The sequence below is a fragment of the Drosophila mauritiana genome, chromosome X (assembly GCF_004382145.1).
Source record: "Drosophila mauritiana strain mau12 chromosome X, ASM438214v1, whole genome shotgun sequence".
NCBI lineage: Eukaryota > Metazoa > Arthropoda > Insecta > Diptera > Drosophilidae > Drosophila > Drosophila mauritiana.
Window position 1 is genome coordinate 7,854,054 of NC_046672.1, and position 23,759 is coordinate 7,877,812.

At 43.7% G+C, this 23,759-nt stretch overlaps 4 protein-coding genes across 8 annotated transcripts; all 4 read right to left on the bottom strand.

Moving 5' to 3' along the window:
• On the bottom strand, window positions 1–3,421 carry LOC117148231 (17-beta-hydroxysteroid dehydrogenase 13). Its single transcript, XM_033315524.1, has 4 exons — window positions 3,065–3,421; window positions 1,026–1,521; window positions 773–955; window positions 1–538 (listed from the first exon to the last, which is right to left on the bottom strand). The coding sequence occupies exons 1-4, from the start codon at window positions 3,082–3,084 to the stop codon at window positions 275–277; spliced, it is 963 nt and encodes a 320-aa protein (XP_033171415.1). The 5' UTR covers window positions 3,085–3,421; the 3' UTR covers window positions 1–274.
• Window positions 3,422–5,336: 1,915 nt separating this feature from the next.
• Window positions 5,337–9,352, bottom strand: LOC117147183 (EF-hand calcium-binding domain-containing protein 1). Its single transcript, XM_033313984.1, has 5 exons — window positions 8,547–9,352; window positions 6,358–6,697; window positions 6,172–6,295; window positions 5,750–6,109; window positions 5,337–5,696 (listed from the first exon to the last, which is right to left on the bottom strand). Exons 1-5 carry the CDS (start codon window positions 8,548–8,550, stop codon window positions 5,577–5,579), a joined length of 948 nt encoding a protein of 315 aa, XP_033169875.1. The 5' UTR covers window positions 8,551–9,352; the 3' UTR covers window positions 5,337–5,576.
• Window positions 9,353–9,730: 378 nt separating this feature from the next.
• On the bottom strand, window positions 9,731–15,520 carry LOC117147185 (ubiquitin-conjugating enzyme E2 H). 2 transcript variants are annotated; one of them, XM_033313985.1, is made up of 2 exons: window positions 15,241–15,520; window positions 9,731–11,599 (listed from the first exon to the last, which is right to left on the bottom strand). In XM_033313985.1, the coding sequence occupies exon 2, from the start codon at window positions 11,310–11,312 to the stop codon at window positions 10,761–10,763; it is 552 nt and encodes a 183-aa protein (XP_033169876.1). In that variant the 5' UTR covers window positions 11,313–11,599; window positions 15,241–15,520; the 3' UTR covers window positions 9,731–10,760. The 2 variants fall into 2 exon arrangements, with proteins under 2 accessions (XP_033169876.1, XP_033169877.1); XM_033313986.1 differs by lacking the exon at window positions 15,241–15,520 and adding an exon at window positions 13,400–13,557.
• A 2,501-nt stretch (window positions 15,521–18,021) lies between these two features.
• On the bottom strand, window positions 18,022–23,556 carry LOC117147161 (NCK-interacting protein with SH3 domain). 4 transcript variants are annotated; one of them, XM_033313947.1, is made up of 9 exons: window positions 22,538–23,556; window positions 20,807–21,072; window positions 20,597–20,746; window positions 19,326–20,525; window positions 19,072–19,269; window positions 18,896–19,004; window positions 18,628–18,837; window positions 18,367–18,539; window positions 18,022–18,300 (listed from the first exon to the last, which is right to left on the bottom strand). In XM_033313947.1, exons 2-9 carry the CDS (start codon window positions 20,978–20,980, stop codon window positions 18,109–18,111), a joined length of 2,406 nt encoding a protein of 801 aa, XP_033169838.1. In that variant the 5' UTR covers window positions 20,981–21,072; window positions 22,538–23,556; the 3' UTR covers window positions 18,022–18,108. The 4 variants fall into 4 exon arrangements, with proteins under 4 accessions (XP_033169838.1, XP_033169837.1, XP_033169835.1 ...); XM_033313946.1 differs by having other exon boundaries at window positions 20,807–21,069; window positions 22,520–23,556; XM_033313944.1 differs by having other exon boundaries at window positions 22,520–23,556.
• Window positions 23,557–23,759: the final 203 nt, after the last annotated feature.

Sequence of the window (23,759 nt, forward strand, 5' to 3'; positions counted from 1 at the left end):
TCACTTTATGGATTACTCTTTGGAGACCTTTATTACGACCAACACAATTAGCCCGACTACGTGCGCCTTTTTAATTAAGTAACAACCTTTCTAACAGCTAAATTGAGCTCACTAAATTCACTTTTCATGTGGCAATTAGTTGCACTTCTCTACACAGCAATTAAAAGGAGATAATAGTACACTGGAAAAAAAACAAGCAAAATAAAGTAAACGAATGGGGTGGAGACGATTAAAGCTATATCATCCACTGGGTGGGATGGGATAGTGGGGTGCTCTAGTGCTTGTCGGTATCCACGCCCGTGTCGAGGAAATCGTTGACCAATCGCATCGCCTTGCGGGGAATCAGGCGACCGATCTTCTCCACGGCCACGAAATGCCGTGGAATCGCCGCCTCCTCCAGTCCCTGGCGCTGGGCCTCGATGATCGAGCCGGCGGCCACGTCGGCGGGGATCAGCTTGAACAGCTTGGGGAACCGGTAGCGGGGATTCTTGCACAGACCCGTATCGATCATATACGGATAGATGGTAGTCAGCTTGACCTGCAAGCGCAAAGTAGATGGCTATTAAACTTCGAGTCCATGGAGTTATTATGGGAAAGGTCTCCACCTCCTGGGATAATAAAATCCTAGTGTGGAACCAAGATGCTCACTTAATATAATATATTATTTTTAATTACCCACTCTTTACCACCTAATAACCTTTTAATTGGACACCAACTGGATTATAATGGGCCACTGAATGCTCACTAAAAGCGCGAGTGAGTTGGTACTTACGTTGTTCTGTGGGTTCTTCTGACGCAGCTCCTCGGCGAGGGCGGACATGTAGCCACGAACGGCGAACTTGGTGCCGCAATAGGGCACCAGGTTGATCAGTCCGAAGAGTCCGGCGCAGGAGGACAGGGCCACAATGCTGCCCTCGTTGCGCTCAATCATCTCGGGCAGGAAGGACTGGATGATCTGTGGGTGGAGTGATCAATGTTACATCTTAGTTACTTCGGTGATTACCATTACCATCACATCAACTTACCCAGAAGTGGGAGAGCACATTGATGTCGAACATCAGACGGATCTCGTTCTCGGTGTGCTCCAGCAGCGGATGGCAGGGCATGATGCCGGCATTGTTGACCACCACGTTAACGAATCCGTGCTCCTTGCGCACCTTCTGGGCCAGTTCGATCAGCTCCTCGCGCTTGGTCACATTGCAGACGTAGCCGAAGGCCTTGCCACCATTGCTCTTGATCTCCTTGACGGTCTGGTTGTTCGTCTGCTCGTTGACATCCCAGCAGAGGACGGTGGCGCCCAGCTTGCCGTACTGCAGGGCCATCTGCTTGCCCATGCCGTGTCCACTGCCGGTGATCAGGACCACCTTGCCACTGACATCGTCGAGCGGCGCGGGACGAAACACACCCACGATGGCCTCCACGATGGCGATCCAGAACTTGACGATCAGCATCACGATGTCCACCACCAGGAGGACGATGTTGTAGATGTCATTGCTGTTGGTGTTGCTGCCGTTGCCAGCACTGAAAGAAAAATGTACGACATTAATATCTAGTATGGGTTATACTTTTATCAATAATGCGATGTAAGCTACATTAAATAGTTTAAAATATATATTGTTAATAAAGTAGCAACATAATGCTATGGTTTTTGTGGCAAGTGCGTGCCTTTTGATCTGGGCATCATCATAATTATCAAGCGGAGTGGAGTTCAAATGGGATTAATCCGGAACCCAACTCTTGCATGACCCACAGTCATTTGGATGGCGAGTGTGCGTGTATGCCTTATCTTACAGCCAGCGACAATCGCATGACCTTTGCCATCCTCACTTTTTGCGGCTACACTGAGAGAAACTATTATTTTTTATTATTATATTTTATATTTTTGAGCACCATTACCACACATTTCTGTTATTTACTTATCAATGATGTCATGTAGTGTGATTCGGTTTTTTTTGTGGGAATTACAGAAATAGCCACGCCCAAAAGAGGGCGGCAATGAGCGTGTTTGGGTGGCTCCAACTTGGGTCATCGTGTTTTCTCCCAGCTCATGTTCTGTAATTATATTTCGCTGGCTGCAGCTGCGTGAGATCTTGATAAAGCCGAACTGTTTCCAGCTTTTTTTTTTTTTTGGTGCGGTTTCAATGTGTTTTCGCCCATGCATTGCGATCAGTATATATATATATATATACTTGCTATATATTCTGGCAGATCGTGCCATCGACTTGACCATCATGACCATGTCTCCTCTCGCTCCCGCCCCCGTGCACTTTCTATCGCTCCGTTCCGCTCGCGCATTTCACTGCCATGGAGACTGCTCTTATCGGCGCACTTCTGGAATGCTATTTATAGTCCGGCGTTCGGAATCGGACCAAAATCGTTTCGAACAGCCCACCTATGTAGATAGTTCCAAACAAATGCACAACCACCATGTGTGATGATGATGTGGGTATTTTTTTTTTTTTTTTTTTTTTTCTCGAACAAAGATCACTCATTACACGTTGTTCAGTTTAGGATTTGGAAAATATTTTCGATTTGGAAAGTAGTATAGTATTTGAAACTATTTCAGTAGAAACTATTTCAGCCACAAACATTTCGAATGATCCTTTGCCCGGTCAATAAGTGAAGGCGATCTTTGGTCAGGGCAATTTGATATAGTTAAACTAAGTCGGACGAAGGTGAATGGCGCTTATGTGAGCTGATCCAGATTGCACAATGGTCAAAGGTTGCCGCGATCATCCATCATCATTCATATGGAGGGTTTGGCCATCTATAATGCGATCTCTGGGCCAATTATCCCATCGAGCTGAGCGGAATAGTATCAGTTAGTATTTGGTGCTCATTGAACCCTGCTACTCCTGGTCACTGGTTGAAGACCTAAGTCGATAAGGTGATCTTATCGCCGGCGATTAAAATATTGCACTACACTTGTTTCCAGAGTTCCGTTGATAAGATAGTTGATTCATGCTCACACAATCTTTTAAATTTTTTTTTTATATTTTTTTTCTTTTTTTTTTTTTTATTTGTTACCAACTGGTGGTAGCACTCTGTTTCGGTGATTACCCACCTTTGCGTCACTTTCGACATGTTTCGTTTATTTGGCTAAATCCTGCGAGGATCGTAAATGTATATAAATTTATATATATATATATACGTATATAGGAAGGGATCGGAGCAGCCGGAGCAAACCGTTAGCGGCTGTTAACGAATTCGGACTGAATATTGAGCAAAGTAAACACTACGCACCGTACCGCCACGCCGGTCTTATAAGTTATTATTTCAAATCTACTCGCACACACACACACACACACCAGGGCGCACTGGGTTTTCAGATACTATATGGCACTACTCGTAGATACACTCTGCCGGAGTTGACGTCGACCGAGGCAGCGGCGCAGGCAGAGCGTTCTATGAACACGACTACGACATATGTTCAATGGCACTGCCATTCCGATTTATTCCATTCCATTACAATCCGATCCGATCCGATCCGATCCGATCCGATCTATATGGAACGAGACATCCGTGGAGTGCAACGGTTCAGCCGGTATGGAATGCATATATGTGTTTTTGTTTATTTTTGTTAGATAGCAGCCGTCTGTTTGTTAATCGGTGTCCGGGTAATAATACCCTAGTCGGCCATAAATAAGATATATATGTCATATATAAATACACACAGCCAGGCGGAGTTTACGACCCAGATCGTTCAGATGCCCAGATACTTGGATACTCAGATACTTAGATACTCAGATACTTAGATTCTCAGATACTCAGAGAGATGAGCTACAGAGATGCGGTGCGAAAGCCAAAGGTGGAAAAAGTGCCAAAGGGGGTGCTAATGCCAAGGCAGATCCACGTCGCCGATATAACACAAAAGCTTCGCCTGAACAGATCGGCTTCATCACTTATTCTTGACCAAATCATATGCGGAGATAAGCACTGCAGGATGATCTTTGGCCCACGACGAAGCTCGGGAAACCAGAACCAATGTACAATGTACACCATTGCGAGGTATTATTTGGTTCAAAGATTTAGTTTTATCAATTAGGGTGTGGGTATAGGGTAGGGTCTTAGTCTGTGCACTACTTGACCCCTGAGACATGCGAATCAGATGGCGATTAGATAGAGCTCCTTGCGATTTGCCGGCTCAGCATGATGAATCACTTTTCGATTGGAACATTGGGTCAAAGTATGGGGCTCACCCCATAAGGAGAGAGAGTCGGGCGAGTGGAACCCAACCCCAGAAGATAAGAGTGGGTTTCCTCGGCTCATTGGTAATACATCTATATGGGTGATCACCTCATCGGCGATATTACTAACGTTCAACGATCATCCGCAATAGCAAACATGCGCCTATATATAATTAAGTATATGGCAAATAATTTAATTACTCACAAACGACTGGTTTTTTATATGGCACTTATATATTTTACAGCTCACTACACTAATGAGTAATTACAGACTTGTGCTACTAATATATTCACGATAGTTTCACAAACTTTTAAATTGCAACGAGATCTATAAGGGGCGCTCAATCTGATCTTAACTATATCTGTAACTTATTTATGGTGTCCGTCAAGGGTGATACTTAGTTTGCATTTCAAGAGTAAGCGATTAAATCGTTCTAGTTTGAATACTGCGAACTTAGTGAAACACAAACATTTTGGTTATTAATATTGAGCAGTAATGTCAAGTCAACATCAAGGGCGTCATCTTCCTTTCCGGCAACTCGAACTTGGACGGACACCTTATAGCTGCCATGCTGCACTCACTCATTCCGGTTCGCCATCTATCCGATCCGGTCCGGTCCGGTCCACCTTCCCACTTGCCAGATGGAATGAACGCCATCCATCTAGATATCGGTGGCTGGCCGGCGTAGTTGCAACCCAATGAAACAAAACAATTTCGAATAGAACAGGCTTTGGGCGTTGCGTTGCATGAATGCATTCAATAGATGAACAAGATTCGTGACAATTCGCTAGTCGGGCCTGTGTATCTGTATCTATGCGGCTATATAGTTGTTCCGCTGTGGATGCGGCTGGCTAATCGAATAAATTAGCTCGCATAACCAGACCGGTTGACTAACTGACTAACTGACTAACTGACTAACTGACTAGCTGACTAACTGACTGACTGGTTTATTGTTTCACCCGAGGCTTGCATAAATATGACGCCTTGACGGCTCATCCGCGGCATCCATCTCAATCCGCACCTCCATCTGGGGAATGATCCAAATGTGGATACGTGCCAATTACAGGTTCGCGACTGCAAATTGCACCCCTGTCGTGGGTCGGGGTCACCACTGAGTCAACTAGCAACCGCAATTAGTCTTAACAGCATCCGCGAATCGGACCCGCTTTAAGTCTGGCTATTTGCAGGGATCACCAGTTCAGGTGGGATGCATAAACAAGTTCCACGCCATCGATCGTGCAAAGTGTTGGCATTAATAACTAAACGTCTATTGACAAGCTTCAACTTTTGTGTACCAATGTACTGCACCATTAAAGATTGAAATTATGCATAAATGATTGATTAATTTTATTGATACATTAACAAATTCAAAGTTATTTCGATGCTGATTACACCTGCAGCGTGGAGAAGAAGGAAACCACGGCGCTGTCTGTGGGCAGACACTGGCCAAAGGCCTCGATTAGCAATGGTTCCGCGGTGACCGTGCCCATAAAGTCCTCCAGGGATACCTGCAAACCAAATCATTATATCTATGTGGCATCTTACCGCCTAATCCGCTCACCTTGCCGTCCTTGTCCAGGTCGAACTTCTTGAGCACAATCTCCACCAGATCCTTGACGCCCTCGTCGGGATCTTCGTCCTGCGGCTGTTTAATCAGGCAGTTTCGCAGCAGCGTGAACATTTCATCCTTGGTGATGAATCCATCCGTGTTCAGATCGTAAACGCGGAAGCAAAAAGCCGCCCGTTCCGCCGGCGTGCCGCGCAGGAATGTTGAAAGTCCAATCAGCCAGCCCTCGAGACGAAGGGGCAAGCCCTCGTGGGCCTTGTCCCAGCTGCAGAAGATGCGCTCCATCAGGATCTCCTCGGTGACGATGTCGAAGGTGCTGTGCAACAGCTCGCGGAACACAATGCGATCGATGCCCTGCGGAGAATGACGCTTAAACCCCATTTCTCGACAGGATCTGTGGATCTGCTCATAGTTACCTCCACGGCGGCATGTGGCTTGGCAATAGCTGCGCTCGACGAGCTGGAGGCCAGCGTCTTGGCCGCATATTGACAATTGGACACCAGCTTGCGATAGATGCGGCACAACGCATCCAGCTCATCCCTGTTCGGTCGCCAAGTGGCAAGTACAGTTCATCATCGTACGCTTGTGTATATTTCACTCACTTGGTAAACCGCGTCTTCTTTCGCAGGCTGTCCAACAGCTTGGGATTCACTTTGCCGCTCAGCTCATCCATCCTCCGTTGCCGCTGTTGCCGTTTGTTCTGCAAAGCAGCCGCGGCGGCCTTCGACTGTTGGTTGCTCGAGTTGCGCTTGCCGCTGGCAAGGAACACGGATACCGTTTTCAGTATCGTTTTGTTGGCATGTAGTGTGGATCTACCGACGCCAGTGGTGCCGCCAGTTGCTGTGGGTGCCGCTGTTGCACCACCGCCACCACCAGCCGTTGCCCCGCCATCCCGATTGGGTGTCGGTGTTGGCGAGCGACCCTTGCCAGCGCCCGCCTTTCCTGCAACCCAAAAAAAAAAATAATAATAAAAAAAATAATAAAAAAAAAATAAGGTTCAGCTTTACATGGGTGCGTGTCTCTGTCTTTGTGTTGGCCTGCTACTGCTTTATGTGTCAAAGTCGACACACTCACCCCCGCAACCCCTGGCGCCGAATTAAACTCCTCCTCCTTGGCGAGGCGAGCTTAGCCAGAAAGGCCCTTCAAGTGTGTGGATGTGGAGCAGAGCAAACAAAAGGCCTGAAATGCAAATGCGCCGCGCCAGAAGCAGAACCCCAAACTCCATTCACCCCATTCAAATGGGTAATAGCGTTCACATTCGGCCCATAAATTGTTTTCGATTCGAAATACACTGAGCGAAACCAATAGCAGAGCACTCAACTGCACACCATTTGGTATACAAATAAAAGATGATCAAAGGTTTACAATCCAAAGTATCTTACTATATCTCACATAACCCACATACCGAAATTCATAACGAATAATGTTCAGTGATACTGATTCACTTCTTTTTTGTTTAAGTGCACTCATTTACTTTTGTGCTCACTTTGATTTCAATCCACTCTGCCACCAAAGTCCTCCCTGCTCCGTGTTGTTGTGTCGTGCCTCCTTTGAGAAAAAATGTTATTATCTGGTGATTACCCATATAAGTGAAGGAGCAGCATATGGGGGCCCGCCTGTCTATGTCTATGTCTATCCATCTGTCTGTTTATGACCGCCTCCGCTCCAGACACTATAATTTTATTAGCATTTTCATTTGCTCCAGTTGGGGGAAACTGAGTATTTTGGAAGTGGATGTGGAAACGGGGAAGCGTGCTGGGTTCGGGCCACCGAGAACCGTTTGTCTAGAACCCCGATCCCATGTATGTGCGGCATACGGTTTCGTGTAATTTGTTGATATCGGTTGCCCGGTTGCCACACAAAGCCTGCAACATGGGATCACCCAAACCCACACTTGGGCGACCACCTCTGATGGGGCAACTAAATCAAACATCTTTGGACCTGGCAGTCCATCAACGGGTTGCAACCGGCGCCTCCGCTCAAATAACTGCAACATATATCCCCAATTACATATGACAGAGGACCTGGACGAGCTTGCTCCTCGCCTGTTCTTTTGGCCAATCCCTCGAAGCGCCTCAGTCGCGATTTGCAAGCCAAGCGAAGGCATCTGCTCCGGCAGCCTATTGGATGCTACATCAGCATGAGTTTTATAACTTCTTAATTTGAAACTCATTTGTAAATCAATCAGAAACTGGAGATGAATAATAAGTGAACCCATAAACCATATACAATGGGTTATGTTCCTTCGTTGGGAATCAATATCGAATGGCTGGTATATGTATACAAAAAACTGATACCGTTCCTAATGCATTGAATAAATAAACATTTTCTATTGATTTTCACTGATACATGGCCAAGATTCTCTATGCATTGCAGGCCAGTTGGCAGGTGGAGGCAACGAAAATATCGGCTTTTCCATGTGGACGCAATGTATGTAAATATGCAAGCATTACATCACAGATGGACGTGCCACCCATTTTATAGCCTTATTCCTGGAATTTCAATGGACTTGAGGACCTTTTAAGGAGACCCCCCCACACCTGTTTTTAAACCTCAAATGGAATTTCGCCTGCAGTGCCGACAAACAACTTGCGTTCAACTATTTCGCAGAATGGGGCACTTTGTTGGGGGCGCGCTGCAAAGTATGCTATGGCAATTGTCGAAACGCCAGGAGTAATTACTCCACACACACACAGATACAAAAGCGACGAGTACACACACACTCACACACACAGAGAGAGAGACACGGAATGTTGTTGGTTTTTGTTTTATAGATCTTTAAAGTAGATACCCATGTTTTGCTGTTTCGCCCGGGCGCTTTAGCTGCTGCTGTTGTTGTTTTTGTTTTGATTGCCCGATTAACTCCACGCAGGAGCGTTAAACCGTGTCCCTCGGCCCTTGGGCCACAACAAAAGGTAAAAAGGCGCTGAGGGAATCAACAAACGTGGCACTCTCCACCAGTTTCCAAGGCGTTGACAATCCGCAGGCATTGTCAGTTGGACTAGGTAGGGAGACTGGTGGAGCCAAGGAGCCAAGGAGAAAGCTTGGCCCATTGGATATTGGATATGTGGGGCGGTGCCAGGCGAAGAACCAACAACTATTGACAAAACAAGGCCAAGAAACGGGCGTAACTTTCTTTTCTTTTCTTTCGTTTCCATTTTTTTTTATTTGTTAGATTTCACTTGTTTGTAACATGTTTTTTAAATTTTCTTTTTATTTTTTTTTTTTATATTTCTTTACTATTTTTACTCATTTTTTGTCCCACTCTCGTCCATGGGGTTTCATTTCCATCTGACTTCGATTGCTTGAATTACGTTTTAATTATTGTGTATCCTGATAGATATCGGCATATATATATATATTTATATATGTATGTTGAGTGTGTGTCTGTTGGTGTGTGTGTGTCACTTATATACAACTATCAGATTACTCATTAATTCTGCTGTTAGACTTAGGCATAAGTATTGTTATAGTGTTAGTACATAGTACAGTAGATCGCTAATGTCTATATATCTGCACTTTCATTTGATTTCACTTAAGAACCCGCCTTCTAAAAATCACACCCTCTTCAAAATTCCAACCCACCGGGTGTTCTCCGGTTCTCCAATTTGATTAACAATTTTAAAAAGCGAGAACGAGGGAGAGAGATGACTAAGAGAGAGAGAGAGAACGATAAATCAAGTAGTAAATGTGGTGTAAAGGCAAAATGTATTGTAATAAAAAAATATATGCTTTTGGCTTAAACACGGGTGACATAAGTTAGACATAAGAATTATTGCATTTAATTACATGATCAATTCGAATCCTATTTTAAAATATTACATAATAACCGTATAATAAGATTAATTAACAAGAAAAAGAACTGCAACGATTATTCTGTCTGTTCCACGCAACCACCTCCATGCGTTTCCTCTAGGATTTGTCTTGGCTTTCTATTTCGTTTCATTTCGTATCGATCGTGTTCACCTTTTGATATTTTTTTTTTTTTTTCACTTCGGCAGGGAAAGTGCTGCTAAGTCAGATGATGATTTTCTGCGGTTTCCGAATATCTTAATAAACATACACATATACAGACAATAAAAAATTCGCGCTTACAATTAAACAGAACCAAAACAAGACAAACATATAAAGTACACACTCGTACATAAGAACAAATAATCCGCACTTTTGTTGATCGATCGATCGTTCTAAGGTTTCCGTTCCTCTGGATTGCAAATTGGATATATTGGGTTATCGTCGTTTGGTTTTCATGTGGTGTGGGCTTTCCAAAAACTTATGTTTGATGGTGGTACTTGTGTTTACGTTTTCTATCAACTTGATACTCCATTGCTAAACTCTAAAGAACGACGAGCATCGAAGTCTGTTTAATGCCAGATCAAGGCCAAAGCAATTTCTCATCAGATTTCGCATTGCATGTGCACTTACTATTAACCATTTAAATTGCGCTTGCATCTATGCTTTTATCTCTGCTATCTGTATTTTATCGGTTTTGTTTGTTTGTTTGTTTGTTTGTGTTTCTATTCTGTTTGTTTCCATTTTGCTCTTCCATCCGTTCCATTTTTTTTTTGCTGTGGTCTATATATCTGCTATGATCTGTTACGATCGTTGCTCCAATCCGTTTTGTTATCAGCTACTGATGGCTAAACTAAGAGTTTTTAAATCTTGTTTTTCTTTCTGCTTACATTAGTGTATATATATATATATTATGTATATATTTATATGTATCTGCGTGTGTGCGCTGATCATCACACGCCATCATCGAATCACTTTCTATCTTAAAATCCAATTATCATTTATCAATTATTATTATATATATATATATGTATATATATATATTGTTGCTTGTTGTTCCATCGCCAACTGAAGGGGTATGGTGACAGTATTAGTGAGTGTGTTTGGTTGGGGAGATTGGGTGGCGGGAAAATGGATTCTCGAAGCATTTGTATTAGGCTGTTGTCAGTGTTAGTGTTAGCGGTAGTTCCGTAGGCTGGCGTTCCAACCGATATTATAACTCCATGTCCCTGGCCTCATCCTCACTGTAGTCGGACATGCTCGACTCGCTGTCGCTGCTCTCCCGCTCCTGCTGCGCCGCCCGCAACGCGTCCTCGGTGGCATAGCGCTGCACATAGTCGGCCACCTTGCGATGGTACTCCTCCGGCTCGTGCAGGTACAATGCGGCCGCGTCCCGATTGAGCGGATCGACCGGATTGGGATATGTGAGCAGCTGCGGCAAGAACGATTCAAAGATGTTCGATAGATCGTACAACGCCGTCCAGGCCTGATTGATCACATCCAGGCACACCGTCCCAGAGGATTCGTCAATGTTCGGATGGTAGATCTTGTTCACAAAACCAATGCTGGGTGACTTAAAGGGATAGTTGTCGGGCAGGTAGACGCGCACCTTCCACACGCCGCCCTCGTAGGGCGTCTCCGTTGGACCGAAGAACTTGACGTGGAACTCGTTGAGGCCTCCCAGGATCGTCACCTCGTGCTTCGATTCGATCAGCTTGATCACATCGTTGTCCATGCGTCGCTTTCCGGCACTGGGCGAGGACATTTTGTTGGTTTATTTGGGATTGTAGTTGCCTGGCTTTTGATTTGATTGGTTTGGTTTGATTTGATTTGGTTATGGAGTGGTCGTCTCCTCGTTGTTTTTCACTAAGGCTAAGGCGGTGTTATCTTTGTTATCTATTAGTTGTATGCTTAATGTTGTTCCTTTGAAATATTGCTATTGAGTTACATCCGCTATCCGCTTCCGGTTGCCCAGCTGCTGCTCCGCCAGCCACGAACTGCTCCGCATTCGTCAAGTCTCACTGGCACCGTCCAGAGCAAAACGGGAGCTGCCTGCAATGACAATTAATGGACACAAGGATAAGCAAGGATATTCAAATTACAGATAAGTCAGGTGAGGTCACGGAGAGCCTAGAGACAGCAACTTTAGGAAGTATTGGCGTATCACTAAATAGGTATTCCTTTACAATTTTACTTTCTCAGTTTATTTTTCAGAGTTAAAAATAAAGATAGGTTAAATAAATAATAAATTTAAAAGTGTTCCTAACATTTCTAATGTTATCCCTTTTAAAATTATGTTCTCTAAAAAATGCACATTTAATTACTGGTAATTTTATCCCGCAAAAGTTCAACTTCGCCAATTGGGACTGTGGCGCCAAGTGAGGGGATATGATCTGGAGGAGGTCGAGTTACCTTCTGAGTTATCTATATGCCGTATATATATTTATATTCATGGTTATGTAGGTCACCAGCGAATCTCTTGCTCTCGCACACACACACACACACAGAGAACATGCACATGCATACTTGGCCTAAATGAGGAAACTATGTCAGCAATCTGTGACGTAGTCGTCCAAATCCACCCACTCCCACTCCCGCTTTCTCTCTCTTCAGCTCTCTCACTCTCTAATACGTCATTACCATTTGCAAAAAGCGCCGTCCTTCGAAACGGATTTGCTCAGCGGACTTATGCTGCATACTTTCGGGATACCGTTATGCTCTATCCCCCCCCCCTCTCCTATGACTTTTTCATCCTTTCTCTCACCACTCACTTGCTCTTGGCGATTTCGTTTCAATTTCAATTCCGTTTCCCGTTTCGGCGGGAGGGGGCTTTTGTGCTAGTTGGTTGGTTGGGTGGCTGTTGTTTTCAAACAAGCTCAGCTGTTTAATGTTGTTGCTTAAAAGTCACGGAGCACTGCCAGAGAGAGAGAGAGAGCCAGAAAGAGAGTAGAAGAGAGGCAGCCCCACAGCAGTCTTGAAATCAACAAATGTACAGTGGAGATGTGAGAAACATATGTAGATCGATCAGCAACGTAAATCAAACGAACTTTGCTTTAGGGAATTATGAAAATTCTTACACAAATTTCAGGAAAATGAACATTTTCAAATTATAATATATGCTTTGTGAATTTTTCGCTTTACCCCACTGTGCCCCATTCTATGGCTCTCCCTCTCTCTTCACCACTCTTCCACGCTTTGGGATGAGCTAATTCTGCTGTTACTGCTGTTACTCTCTTGTACTTTGTCAAGTGTTTGTATGTGTCTGTTTGTGTGTGTGTGCGCGCTGGCTCCCCTATCGCCCCCTATCTCTTTTCCTCCTTATGGTCACCCCATATCAAAAGTCTTTCCGTTTCTGTCTTTCTGTCACGGTTTGGCTTCGTTAGTTTAACAAATTGTGAAATTCTCTTTCGATTTCTGTGTGGAGAAGCATTACTGTGCCTGTCGTTGTTGCTTTTTATTGGCCTTACTGTACGCAATAAGCGAAGTAATACTGTCTCTCGTCGCTGTCGCTGTTGTTGTTTTTGCATTGCATTGCTTTTGTGCAAGACTCTTGAGTGGAAGTGGAAGTGTGCGTGTGTACTCGTGATGCCACCACATGGAAGATCACCAAGCAACCAAGTCAGCAACAGCAATAATAAACAAACAAAATAATAAAAGTCAGCTGCAATTTGATGCTTTTGTTGTTGTCTCTTGGAGGTGGAATTCTTTTCACTCTTTAATATATGAATGTCTTCATTTATCATATCACCATTGGCATCACCATTAAATAATCACACACTTATCAAATATTTAAATTTAAACTTTTCGCAAATATACATATATAAGTCGGATTTTTGTGACTTTGTTATTTACTTGCAACTATTGTTGTGGTTTTCGATGATGATGTTTTTAGTTGTTGCTGGCCCTCCGTCTCCCCTATGCACATATATCAGCCTACATATGTGTGTGTTTTCGTTTTCGCTCGTTTTGTTGTCTACTTCAACTAGTTACTGAAAATTAACTGGCAACAGAGTTTCGAGCCCCCAAAGCAGAAAGCAGAAAAGCAGAAAGCAGCGCACGTTGGAGCTCACGAGCATCTGACGGCGGCAGCGACGCCAGCATAAAGCAGAGAGCGACAATCGGGAGAGCAAGCGCAAAAGAGAGAAGGTTGGTGGGGGCTGACGGGTGGAAGAAGAGGGGCGAGGGAGAGAGAGATTGCTGAGTGCAGTACACAGGAAAAACTAAGCTGGGATCCAATTTCAAATTAGAAATATATTTGCGTATGGCAGCTTCAGCCTTAATAAATTTGGGCAATATAATTATAAAAGAAGTAATAAAATTGTTTCCAAATTCCAGCTTTTAAACATATTGAAAACGGTGGAATAGAAACAAAATTTAGTCTGCCGAATATATTGCATACTTCAAGGCAAAACAGAAAATTTTTTGGTAATATTATATGTAAAAGAAATAAATTTGTTTTCATCTCTAGCTTCAATTTTTAACTTTTTTACATCGCTTTTTTTCTAAGTGTAATGGACCCCCTTCAAAGGAAAATCATAATAACAAAGCGATGAGCAACAACAAATTGGACGAAAAGAGAGCCCCTAAAGTAAAGCAAAGCAAAGCAAAGAAAAGCTATAATCAAGGACAGCGACAGCTGTGAAATGCAGCAAAGGCAAAGCAAAGCCAGAAAAACAAGAAGCTAGAGAAAGAAATGAAACGGGAAATGGCACTAGGAGGGGGAGTGGGCTGAAAGGGGAGAGAGACGGGAGAGGCTAAAAAGCCGAAGTGGCGATGCCCTTCAAAATTGCACACATGCCACTGCCTAAGTGTGTGTGCGTGTGGAGCCTAGCAACAAAATATATACAAATACACATGCCAAAAGCAAATGAAGGAGGAGATTTAACGAGGTCAAATGCAACGGTTAAGCGAAGGGTTCGAATGCAAACTCAAAATCAAAGTCAAAAATTAGGAAGACATCTTTGTGGATTTCGTTTATCGTGTTTTTGCAACTTCCCCCCACACATGCATACTGGGTCATTGACTGCACATGTGTGTGTTTGTACGCTTGTGTGGGAGAGGGGCAGAAAATGGTAGCAAATTTTTGTTGTTGTAAAAGCATTCAATTTATTACTCAGCTTTAAAGCGCACATTTAATTGTTCGTACTGATAAGACTTTTGAAACGCAAAACAGGGGGAGAAGCGAAAACACAACGCAATAAGCAGGCCAAAAGCAAAGTGCGTAGTTTTCGGGTAGGCGGGGTAGGGTGGTGTGCAAAAGGGATGGCAATAGCACAACAAAGAAAATATTGCAACTAAGCTAACGGGGGAAGTTATAGAGATCCACATATATGTATATATGTACATATGTACGAATGCACGTTCGCAGCTTAGGGCTCCCGACTAACGGCAAATTGCTGGAAACAGAGGTAAATATGTATGTGGCGATTGGAAGTTTGATTTTGAATTCAAGGCAGCAGAATGCGAAATTAGAGAGAGAGGGCGATGGGGACTGCGGGTGTCAAAGAGAGATGGAGAACATTCACAGCTGTGCGGGGGTCAAACTGTCATTGTTGTTGTTGTTCGTCTATGGCTGATGATGTTGTTGTCGCACTCTCCCACACACACACTCACAAAAATCCGGGATATATATTCAATATAAAGTAATTCTATTTTTCATCAAACAATTATGCATACACACACATATTCCGTACCTTTTTATTTTGATTTCTTTCGGTGTGTGTATATTTGCAGTAGCCTCCCGTTTTAGCTGTATTGTTGTTATTGTTGCTCGTGGGTGGTGTTTTTGTGGACTGACGGTCGCCGTCGATTCTTACGCTTCGATACTTCTCCACATTCCCGTTTAATCACCGTGATTCCCTGTGCATTTTCCTAGATACTTCGTCTCTAATTACTTAATTAATTTTGTTTTGTTTTCCGGAATATGAAAGACTTGGAAAATTTGTGGTGTGACCAGCGCCCGCAAAGTGTGACCATTGATGACCGTTAAAATATACCGCAAAATGCTAAAAAAATATACCACTGAACAAAAGTGGTGCAAAGCTTCAATGGCCACAAAGTCGAGATTCAAACCTAAATTATTTTGCATACAATTTTCAAAAACATCAGCTTTCAAATAGGTATTTGAATTATTTGTTCTCAAAGAATTTGAATTTTAAACTTGTTGAATGTATACTTGAATTTCTGCATTTATTATTTTCGTTTCTTACAATTGTAATTTCGTTCCGTTACATTTTGAATGCGTTTATTAAAACTTGTAATTTGTTTGGTTTTCTGTATTTAGGATCTCTATTTCGTGTTAAAAAATGAGAGGATAACAATCTTTTAAATTAGCTCTATTTGCTTGACGTAAAACGTGTTTGTTTTTGTTAACGTAGTACTTTTAAACATCAATTGTTTTTATTGCAGCTTCGTGTACTCTTTGCCTTATGGTTTTTATTTATTTCTTTTTTTTCTTGCAAATACCGAGAGTGTTATTTAAATTCAAAATCGAAAGGTACAATTCGTGGCTAATATTGGTTTTAGTTTCTGATTTAGTTTAGTTTTTAACTGTTTGTAAATACTCCTATTCGTTATGAAACTTGGCAAATTAAATTCGTTTATGAATCAGCGCAGCTTGTCTCAATTTTAATATTAATTTAAAAATTGGATCCATACAGGGTTTTTTAAATAGACCTTTTAATATCATGCTCATGCGTTTTGATTAAAATTGGTTTCTTAAACAATATAACAATGAGAATCTCTAAAACTTAAAGCAAATTGGATCGCAAAAGGTTAGGGGGGAAACCACAATAGAAATTTATGGCAAAATGCTGAATTTTATAATTACGTTAACTTTTACTTCAATTCAGGCTGAGGCGAATTTTCAATTTCTTCCTAAGCTATAGGCAGTGTTTTCTAAACCACTTTTCGTTAACTGGAGGGCGTGAAAACTTGAAAAATGTATTGCTTTTTTAAAGTGGAATGATATCAGGATTTCCATACTACGTTTTAGGTAACCAAATCCAATGAGGAATAAATATCGAATGTGGTTTCCGCCTCTAATTTCCGTATTTCATTACTAATCTGGTCTAAAATGTTAATTTTCATTTGAGCTTCGTTGTTTTAACATTTAAGATTTATAACTGTGACGTAACAATAACAAAGAAAGACCATTGAAATCTGTCCAAAACTCGTTATGCTGTTATCTTGTTGGCTGTATGTGTTTATATAGAGATAGATATAACTTTTCCCAGCGGATCGTGCTATCAGAAATAAATACAGTATTCCTGTTTCGAAACTAGAATGAGAGGTCCTAGGCCTCTTCGAATCTAACTACTAAATAACATAACAAATACAATAGAGTTGCCTTAAAATTAAATTTAAAATTATGGATCTTTTCGTAGAATCCGCTGGGAATTTTGTGTTGTTATTTTTCTTGATAAATAGTGAGAGATATATAGAGAAAACGTGACTGGTTTGCTGGAGGTTAAGACCCTATAGTTCAGAAAGAAAATGTATTAACAAATATTAAAAAAAATGAAACTTGTAATGCAATAATTTGTTTTAATATCATTCGGAATTCCGTAAACCTTCAAAATGCAAGTGCCACAGTGTGTCTTTTAGTGAGGGAGAAATGCAAATGGGTGTCCTAACTTTCAATGCTTCTGCATAGTTAATTGTTTTCAATTTCCAGCCTCCTTAGCCTCCAATTAATAAGTATTTGAGCTTTAACAATTGTCAATGATTTCCTGTTCGGCTTAGTTCTCCTCCTCATAGATTATATAAACAAATTTAACATTATATGCTCGTTACATTCGAATCGATTTGGATTTTGCTAGCTGCAAATACTGCGGTCATACATCGTTAATATATCAATTGTTTACTTGTAGATTGCAATTAACGTTTCATTCGCATTCGCCGTGAATGTATATTTTTCATTATAGGTGTATAATTAGGCTATAAATATTATATTCCTCGAAATATTTCCTTATTCCTTATGCTTCAATCTTCTTTTGTTTTGTCAAAATTTTGAATTCCAAACAAATGGGCAATTGGAACTATAAAAATTTAAAAGTGAGGCTAATCTCTGACTCTGCGTCTGGCTAAAATTGTCCCTGGCTAAATTCTAAATTAGTGAAATCATCCTAAACAGGGGATAATTTAGTGTTAGACTATATGGGCTATAGGCTATGGCTTCATTTCTTTCGTCTAGATCGCTAGATTGGGTTATCATCTCTATGAGGTTGCATCTACTCCACATGCAACTAGTACATTTGTCCTGCTTACAGACTATGTTCATAAGATATATGTAGAGTCGCGTGTGTGCTCCCTTTCGATCCGGCATGGATCGAAATGCATTCTTTTCAATATTTGACGAGGGCTATCCTAGACCGAGACACTAAACAAACGCATAACAAATGCACTGATCAAACTTGAAATTATTTGAGATTTTAAGGTTTGGCTCGCTTTCAACGGCTCGCCTCACTAGCAACGCTTTACAATTTTGGTTTCCCTTCGTTTTTTTTTTTGTTTTTGGTTTCGGCTTTTGTTGTTGTTTTGGTATACGTATCCATTAATCCTTAGGCCTTGAACAGCTGCGGAAACTCGTTCGCTATTTCCCGCACCAGCTGCTGATCGGAGGCACTGCACTCGGTCTCCTCGCAGAAGATGCGCGTGAAGATCTTCATGAGATCATGCTTGCGATGCTGGTGCTCCTGATAGTTCGTATTGCGCAGGATGCGTCGGCACAGCTCCAAGTAGCACGGCCGCGTCTGAAACCAAATTAAAGTGTACTTAGTAAGGAGCACTATAGTTGCATGGACTTCTGGCGGACTCACCGTACTGCCGGCATCCAAATCGGATAGCTGGCGAACCACTATATCGATAAGCACCTTGATGTCGTTCGTGTAGAACATGCCCGCCGTATCCGGATGGCTGAATATGTCGATAAACATTCGCAGCACCGTGTTCATATGCTCGTTGGGATGCTTGAGCAAGCGTGTGGGATCATCTGGTTAGAATTCAAGAAGAAATCGATCAAATTTACATGGCTTTGTTTCTTAGTTAATTAATTAGTATGCTTAAGATTGAAAACTTACCCTCCCGATTGAGCAAAAGTAGCAGCTTCTCCGTAAAAACCTTGGCGGATGGCAGATTCTGCATACCTTCGATGATGACATTATAGGTGTGTTCGCTAAATTGCTGATTGAAGGCCAAGATCAAGGCAATGACCATGTCCACCAAGACCTCCGGATTATTGCCCTCGACGATTTCCAGCAGGAAGCTGGCAAAGTGTACGCCCAAATAATCTATAATAGACATCAATATACATCAAAGTACTATTGGTAAAGTTACGATAGATCTCACCCTGATGATTAACCGGCATGGGCTGCCCAAGTGAGAAGATAATAGTGAGCATCTTGACTAGCTGCTTGAAGCGATCCAGATTGGAGAAGTGCGTCTTCATGTCCTCGACCTGAAAGGGCATGTTAAGTTCTAAGCTTAGGGAACCATAAGGTGGCACAATCTGAGCTCCTGCTTACAATCTCCAATGGCAGCACCGAGGTCAGCAATATGTCCACAATGATATAGTCCAGATGGCAAGCGGCCGTAAAGGTCTTGAGCAGCAGTCGCTTGATGGACCAGCGCGTCTCCATCTGATAGTACTGCACCAGATTGATAAACATCTGGTACTGATCGCAGGACATCTCGTAGCAACTGATGCTCTCATCAGCATTGATCTGTAAGGAGTGATATATGTTTAAGATTTCAAGTTACAAAAGAAGCTAGTTCCTACCAAAATCTCGACGAGCTCCTCAAGGAACTGAATGATGTCCTCCTCGTCCTCGTAGAGCATCCAAGTGCGTTGCTCCGTATCGTTTTTGCAGTCCGCCAGCTGGGCAAAGAGATACTGCAACCGCTTGGCGTCGTGCGTAATGCCCAGCAGCTCCTTGGGCGTGGCCACCTTGCCAGTGACATGAACGGCCACCGCCTCCAGGTACGGATTGATGGCTCCGTTGTACAGCTGCTCCAGGCTGGTCAGCACCACGCGCAACGCCTCGCAGGAGAGATCGAAGCTGAGGTTGGTGTTCCGCCGCAAGGCGTCCACAATCTGATACACATCCGATGACTCCACCTTCAGCTGGCCTCCTCCTGTGGCACCCTCCTCGATTCTGCCTAGGCTCAGGCCGCGCTGTCGATGCGACGGACTGTCGATGCTGTCCAGCGCCTGGCTATTATCCGCACTGTCTCCGTTGGCCGGGCAACCGTCGTCACTTTGCACGGCGCTGGCATCATCCGACTTGTCCGGCGCACTGTCCGCTTCCTCCTGCTGCAGCTCCTGGTGCAGAGCGGCCGCACTCCCGTTGGCCTTGCCGTTGCCGCCGTTGCTGCGCAAAGCTGAGGCCGAGGCAGATGCGGAAATGGACGCCGAGGCAGTGCTGCCATTTTGCGGCTTGTGCTGCTGGCTGGTGCTCATTTGGCTGGTCTCCTTATATGTGGTGACCACATCCTCGCTGGTCGTCGTAGTGGTCGTTGTCGTCTCCGAGGGCTCCGACGTGATGCTATTGTCCTGCGCTACATCACCGCCGGTGGCCGCTTTGGTCGTTGATGCCGCAGTGGGTGTGACCGATGCTGCCGATGGCGAGGGAGCTGGTGCTGGCGGTGCTGGGAGCGGCTGTTGCTGCTGCGGCGTCTGGATGGTGCAGCTGCTGCCCTGGAACTGCATGCTGCCCATGCTGGGCGACTCGATCATGCCCTGGTTCTGGGGCAGGCCGCACGATGAGCCCACCGCTGGACTGGACATGCTCTTCTTGCTCATGTCCAAGCGCTGGGAGCCACCGCTGCCGCCGCTGGGCGGCGGACTGTGCTGCCTGTGCTGGGAATGAAGCTGCGTCTGGGATTGGGTGGGATGGGGATGCGAGTGCCGGTGGCTACCCTTGTCACTGTAGCTGTGTGAATAGGAGAGCGAGGAGTCACCGTCGCGTTCGGAACTCTCCTGCAAGATAGAGGACACACATTAATAAATGACATTCATTTTGCTATACGAGTAGTATGGAATCTACCCACCGCATACAGGCGCTCCATGGTGTGCTTCTTCTCGCGCAGCCTGTCCAGCAGTTCGTCCTTGGACATGATGCCATTGATCTCATGGTCCGTGCACTTCTCCAGCGATTCTATCGAGGAGTTCAGAAAGCTGATGAGAAAGTCGTGCTCCACCTGTCAAAATGTGCATATGTTTAGTAATCCTTTCCATTCACCAGTGAGTGACGAACTTACCTTAATCTTCATTACGTAATTGGAGGGCACAAAGCCAATGTTGCCTTTCATGCTGACCACCTGCCACCAATTGCGCTGGCGGGCGGACGTCTGGTAGAGGATGAAGTACTCGCCCTCATCGAAACTGATGGTCTTCGGATAGACCGCCTGGAAGTCGTACAGAGCCTTGAGCATCTCGATGCCGATGCCTAAACCGATGTCGTTGCCACCTCCTCCACTGGGACCACTTGCTCCTCCAATAGGGCCACCTCCTGCCGCTGCTTCTGCTAAAATGAAAACGATCAAATCCGAACGGAATAATTTTGAGTGATTTTCAATTCAAAGCTGGAAAATCTAAAAAACTAAATAAGGGCGTCGACACTCACACAAGCACACGGGGAAAAACTGCAGTAGGCGCTAAAAAACAAAAGTTAAGTTCACTGCCGAGGGCCAAACTGCGGACTGACGGCACTGGCTACACTCTTGTTGATGCTCCAAAACGTTTTTTCGTGCCACTGAACTGGACTGCAGTAGAACTGCTGAATTCCGCAGGACTCGCACGGAGCCGTGAAAGAGGATACTCCTCGTGCTGGTGGAATTTTTAATGGAGCACCCCCACACAGGAAGAGGAAAATGCAATTTTCATATTTCACTTGCGCTCGCTCGCTCACTCGCTCGCTCTTCCTGCCTTTCCCGTTTCTGCTTTGTGCGCTGCTTTTAGGTCCTGCAACAACGCCTTGCGCTTTTGATCCTTTTCAGCTTACATTGTTTTCCCCACAAACACAAACACGCCCGAGAGAGCCACGTGGCTTCTGCGCTCTCCACGCTCCTTGCTACACCGAAAAAAGCACAGAGTGCATTCAATTTATACACTATTTTGAGGACACCTACAGCTTGGAACAGTTTAGAGAAAGGTCTGAGTTCAAGTCCAACTTCTGTCCTAAGAATTTTTTTCCTTAATTTTAAAAAACAAATTTGGATTTTTTTTTTTAAATTTCTTTGGGTGCCTATTTTATTGCTTAGTGTGAAAATCTCAACACGTTTCAAAACACAGCGCCCCCTCCACTGCCCCGCCCACTCGTGCTTTCTCTCTCCACGCGCGCGCATTTCCCTCTCTCTCGCTCTCTTTGTCGTTCTCTCACACTTTTTCTCGCAGGATATCCGTGCAAGAGTGAACCGGTTCATAAATTAGCCAGTAAATAGCGGTACAAATAACAGTAATATTTGTGGCCCACATTTGCGGTTTTAATGTAATGCATGCATTAAATCTTCACAAATATCTTTATGAATATTAACTGCAATTTACTAATGGACATTTTCAAAGTTAAGCTTTTCGAACTTTTTCAAATAATTTGCGGTTAATAAAACCTAAAATGAACTAGATCATTTGTTTTAAATACTTCAAGACCAATTACTTTTCAAAATTTACTAAAAACAAGTGTTGTGTAGTTACAAATTTCAAGGATGGTAAAAGATGTACATCCGGAACTGCCCCAAAGAAAACCTTATTGAACAGCATATAGGACTGCCCCAAAAGAAATCTTATTGGATCTAAGGCCCGATGATTCACCTGGTGAATGCTCCCGAATGCAAAGTGATTTTCGGAACTGCAGGGCTGCTGTACTCACTCACTCACGCACACAAGGACACGCGGTGAAAGGGTGTAATGTATGGAAATGCGACAATGGGCACAACACAAAAAGGATGCAAAGAGAATGTGCCCCGCTCACTTACCCATGTTGTTGGGCGCACCTTTTACCGTAATTGCGTTTGTCGGTTGCTGTTGTTGTAGGCGCTATTGCTGCTGTTGTCTTCTTCCTGTTGTTTCTTGTCTCAGACGTCAGCTATCCTTCGTCCTGCGCCCTCCCGCACATCCGTTGTTGGCGTCCAGGAGCCAAGGACGTTTGCATATGTGTGTGTGTGGATGTGTGTGTGCTTTGTGTTGCCTTCCGCCGATGGGCGTGTTTGCTGCTCCTCTCTTTTGTGCTCTCGATGTCCTTTTGCGGGCGACACAGCCAGTCGGTCGGTTGGCTAGTTCCGCTGCTCCATCACTTGTTGTTGTTCCCTTTGGCCGCAGCACGCGAATGAGGAGCTCACTTGATTAATTCCAATGATGCGAGATGCGAAATGCAATGGGCGACGGGCGATGCGAGAAGGGTGATGCTGCTCCTCTCCTGGCAAAATGCGATGCACTTGTCTTGTGTCTCCTTCGCTCCCCTGGCTGTTTGTCTGTCGCCGGGAAGGGGGGGTGGTTTCGGAGAGGGGATGCTGGTGGGGGGCGGTGATCACTCGATATGGTGAAACTTTAGCAACAAGAAGTGTTGCAATATTAAAATACTCTTGAATTTTTACAGTTTAATAACAGCACTCGCTCTTTGGAAATTTTTTAGTTTTCGAAATTTATTCAAAATAAATACTTGTTATGCGATTTAGAGAGAGAACACTGTACGTAAAATCAGGCAAAAAGTATGAGCGACAAATTGTTGTTGCATAGCGCAGCACAAATATACGTGTTTGCAACAACAACAATAACAAACTATTCCACACCCAAAAAAAAGCCGCAAGCTAACACACACGCGCATAAGGGTTAACGGCGTTTAGAGTTTGTTTATATATGGTTTTAAACAAGCCACGAAGAACACTAACCAAAATTTGAGCACATCTAAGTTGCGTTAACTAAGTTTTCACCATTTTACCAAACAAAGACCGCGGGATCAACAAACAAAAATTATCCAATCACTTGTTTTTATTTCCTATTTGCTTTTTTCCTTTTAATGTAGAGGTGGGGCATGCCGGCCTGTTATCGTTATCGATATCAGATATTTGTGGGCTGCCAACTTGGCGCTGCAATTTAAATGTGAAAAAAAGCTCGATCTCTTTCTGTTTTTAGGAAAACGTTTCTTTATTTGCATATAATATTTAACTCGTTTGTGGGGGACAGTACATGGAGCGATTTATATAAAAATACTGATTT

What these genes read in the sequence shown, in the direction of transcription:
- LOC117147185 (XM_033313985.1), bottom strand. Translation starts at nt 11,312, where the DNA reads ATGTCCTCGCCCAGTGCCGGAAAGCGACGCATGGACAACGATGTGATC.
- LOC117147161 (XM_033313944.1), bottom strand. An exon ending in ATTACGTAATGAAGATTAAG is followed by an intron (nt 20,747 to 20,806) that starts GTAAGTTCGTCA and finishes ACATTTTGACAG; the next exon opens with GTGGAGCACGACTTTCTCAT. An exon ending in AGGAGCTCGTCGAGATTTTG is followed by an intron (nt 19,270 to 19,325) that starts GTAGGAACTAGC and finishes CACTCCTTACAG; the next exon opens with ATCAATGCTGATGAGAGCAT.
- LOC117148231 (XM_033315524.1), bottom strand. Translation starts at nt 3,084, where the DNA reads ATGTCGAAAGTGACGCAAAG. An exon ending in ATGTCGAAAGTGACGCAAAG is followed by an intron (nt 1,522 to 3,064) that starts GTGGGTAATCAC and finishes TTTTTCTTTCAG; the next exon opens with TGCTGGCAACGGCAGCAACA. An exon ending in ATGTGCTCTCCCACTTCTGG is followed by an intron (nt 956 to 1,025) that starts GTAAGTTGATGT and finishes CTCCACCCACAG; the next exon opens with ATCATCCAGTCCTTCCTGCC.
- LOC117147183 (XM_033313984.1), bottom strand. An exon ending in AAGAAGACGCGGTTTACCAA is followed by an intron (nt 6,296 to 6,357) that starts GTGAGTGAAATA and finishes GCGACCGAACAG; the next exon opens with GGATGAGCTGGATGCGTTGT. An exon ending in ACCTGGACAAGGACGGCAAG is followed by an intron (nt 5,697 to 5,749) that starts GTGAGCGGATTA and finishes TTTGGTTTGCAG; the next exon opens with GTATCCCTGGAGGACTTTAT.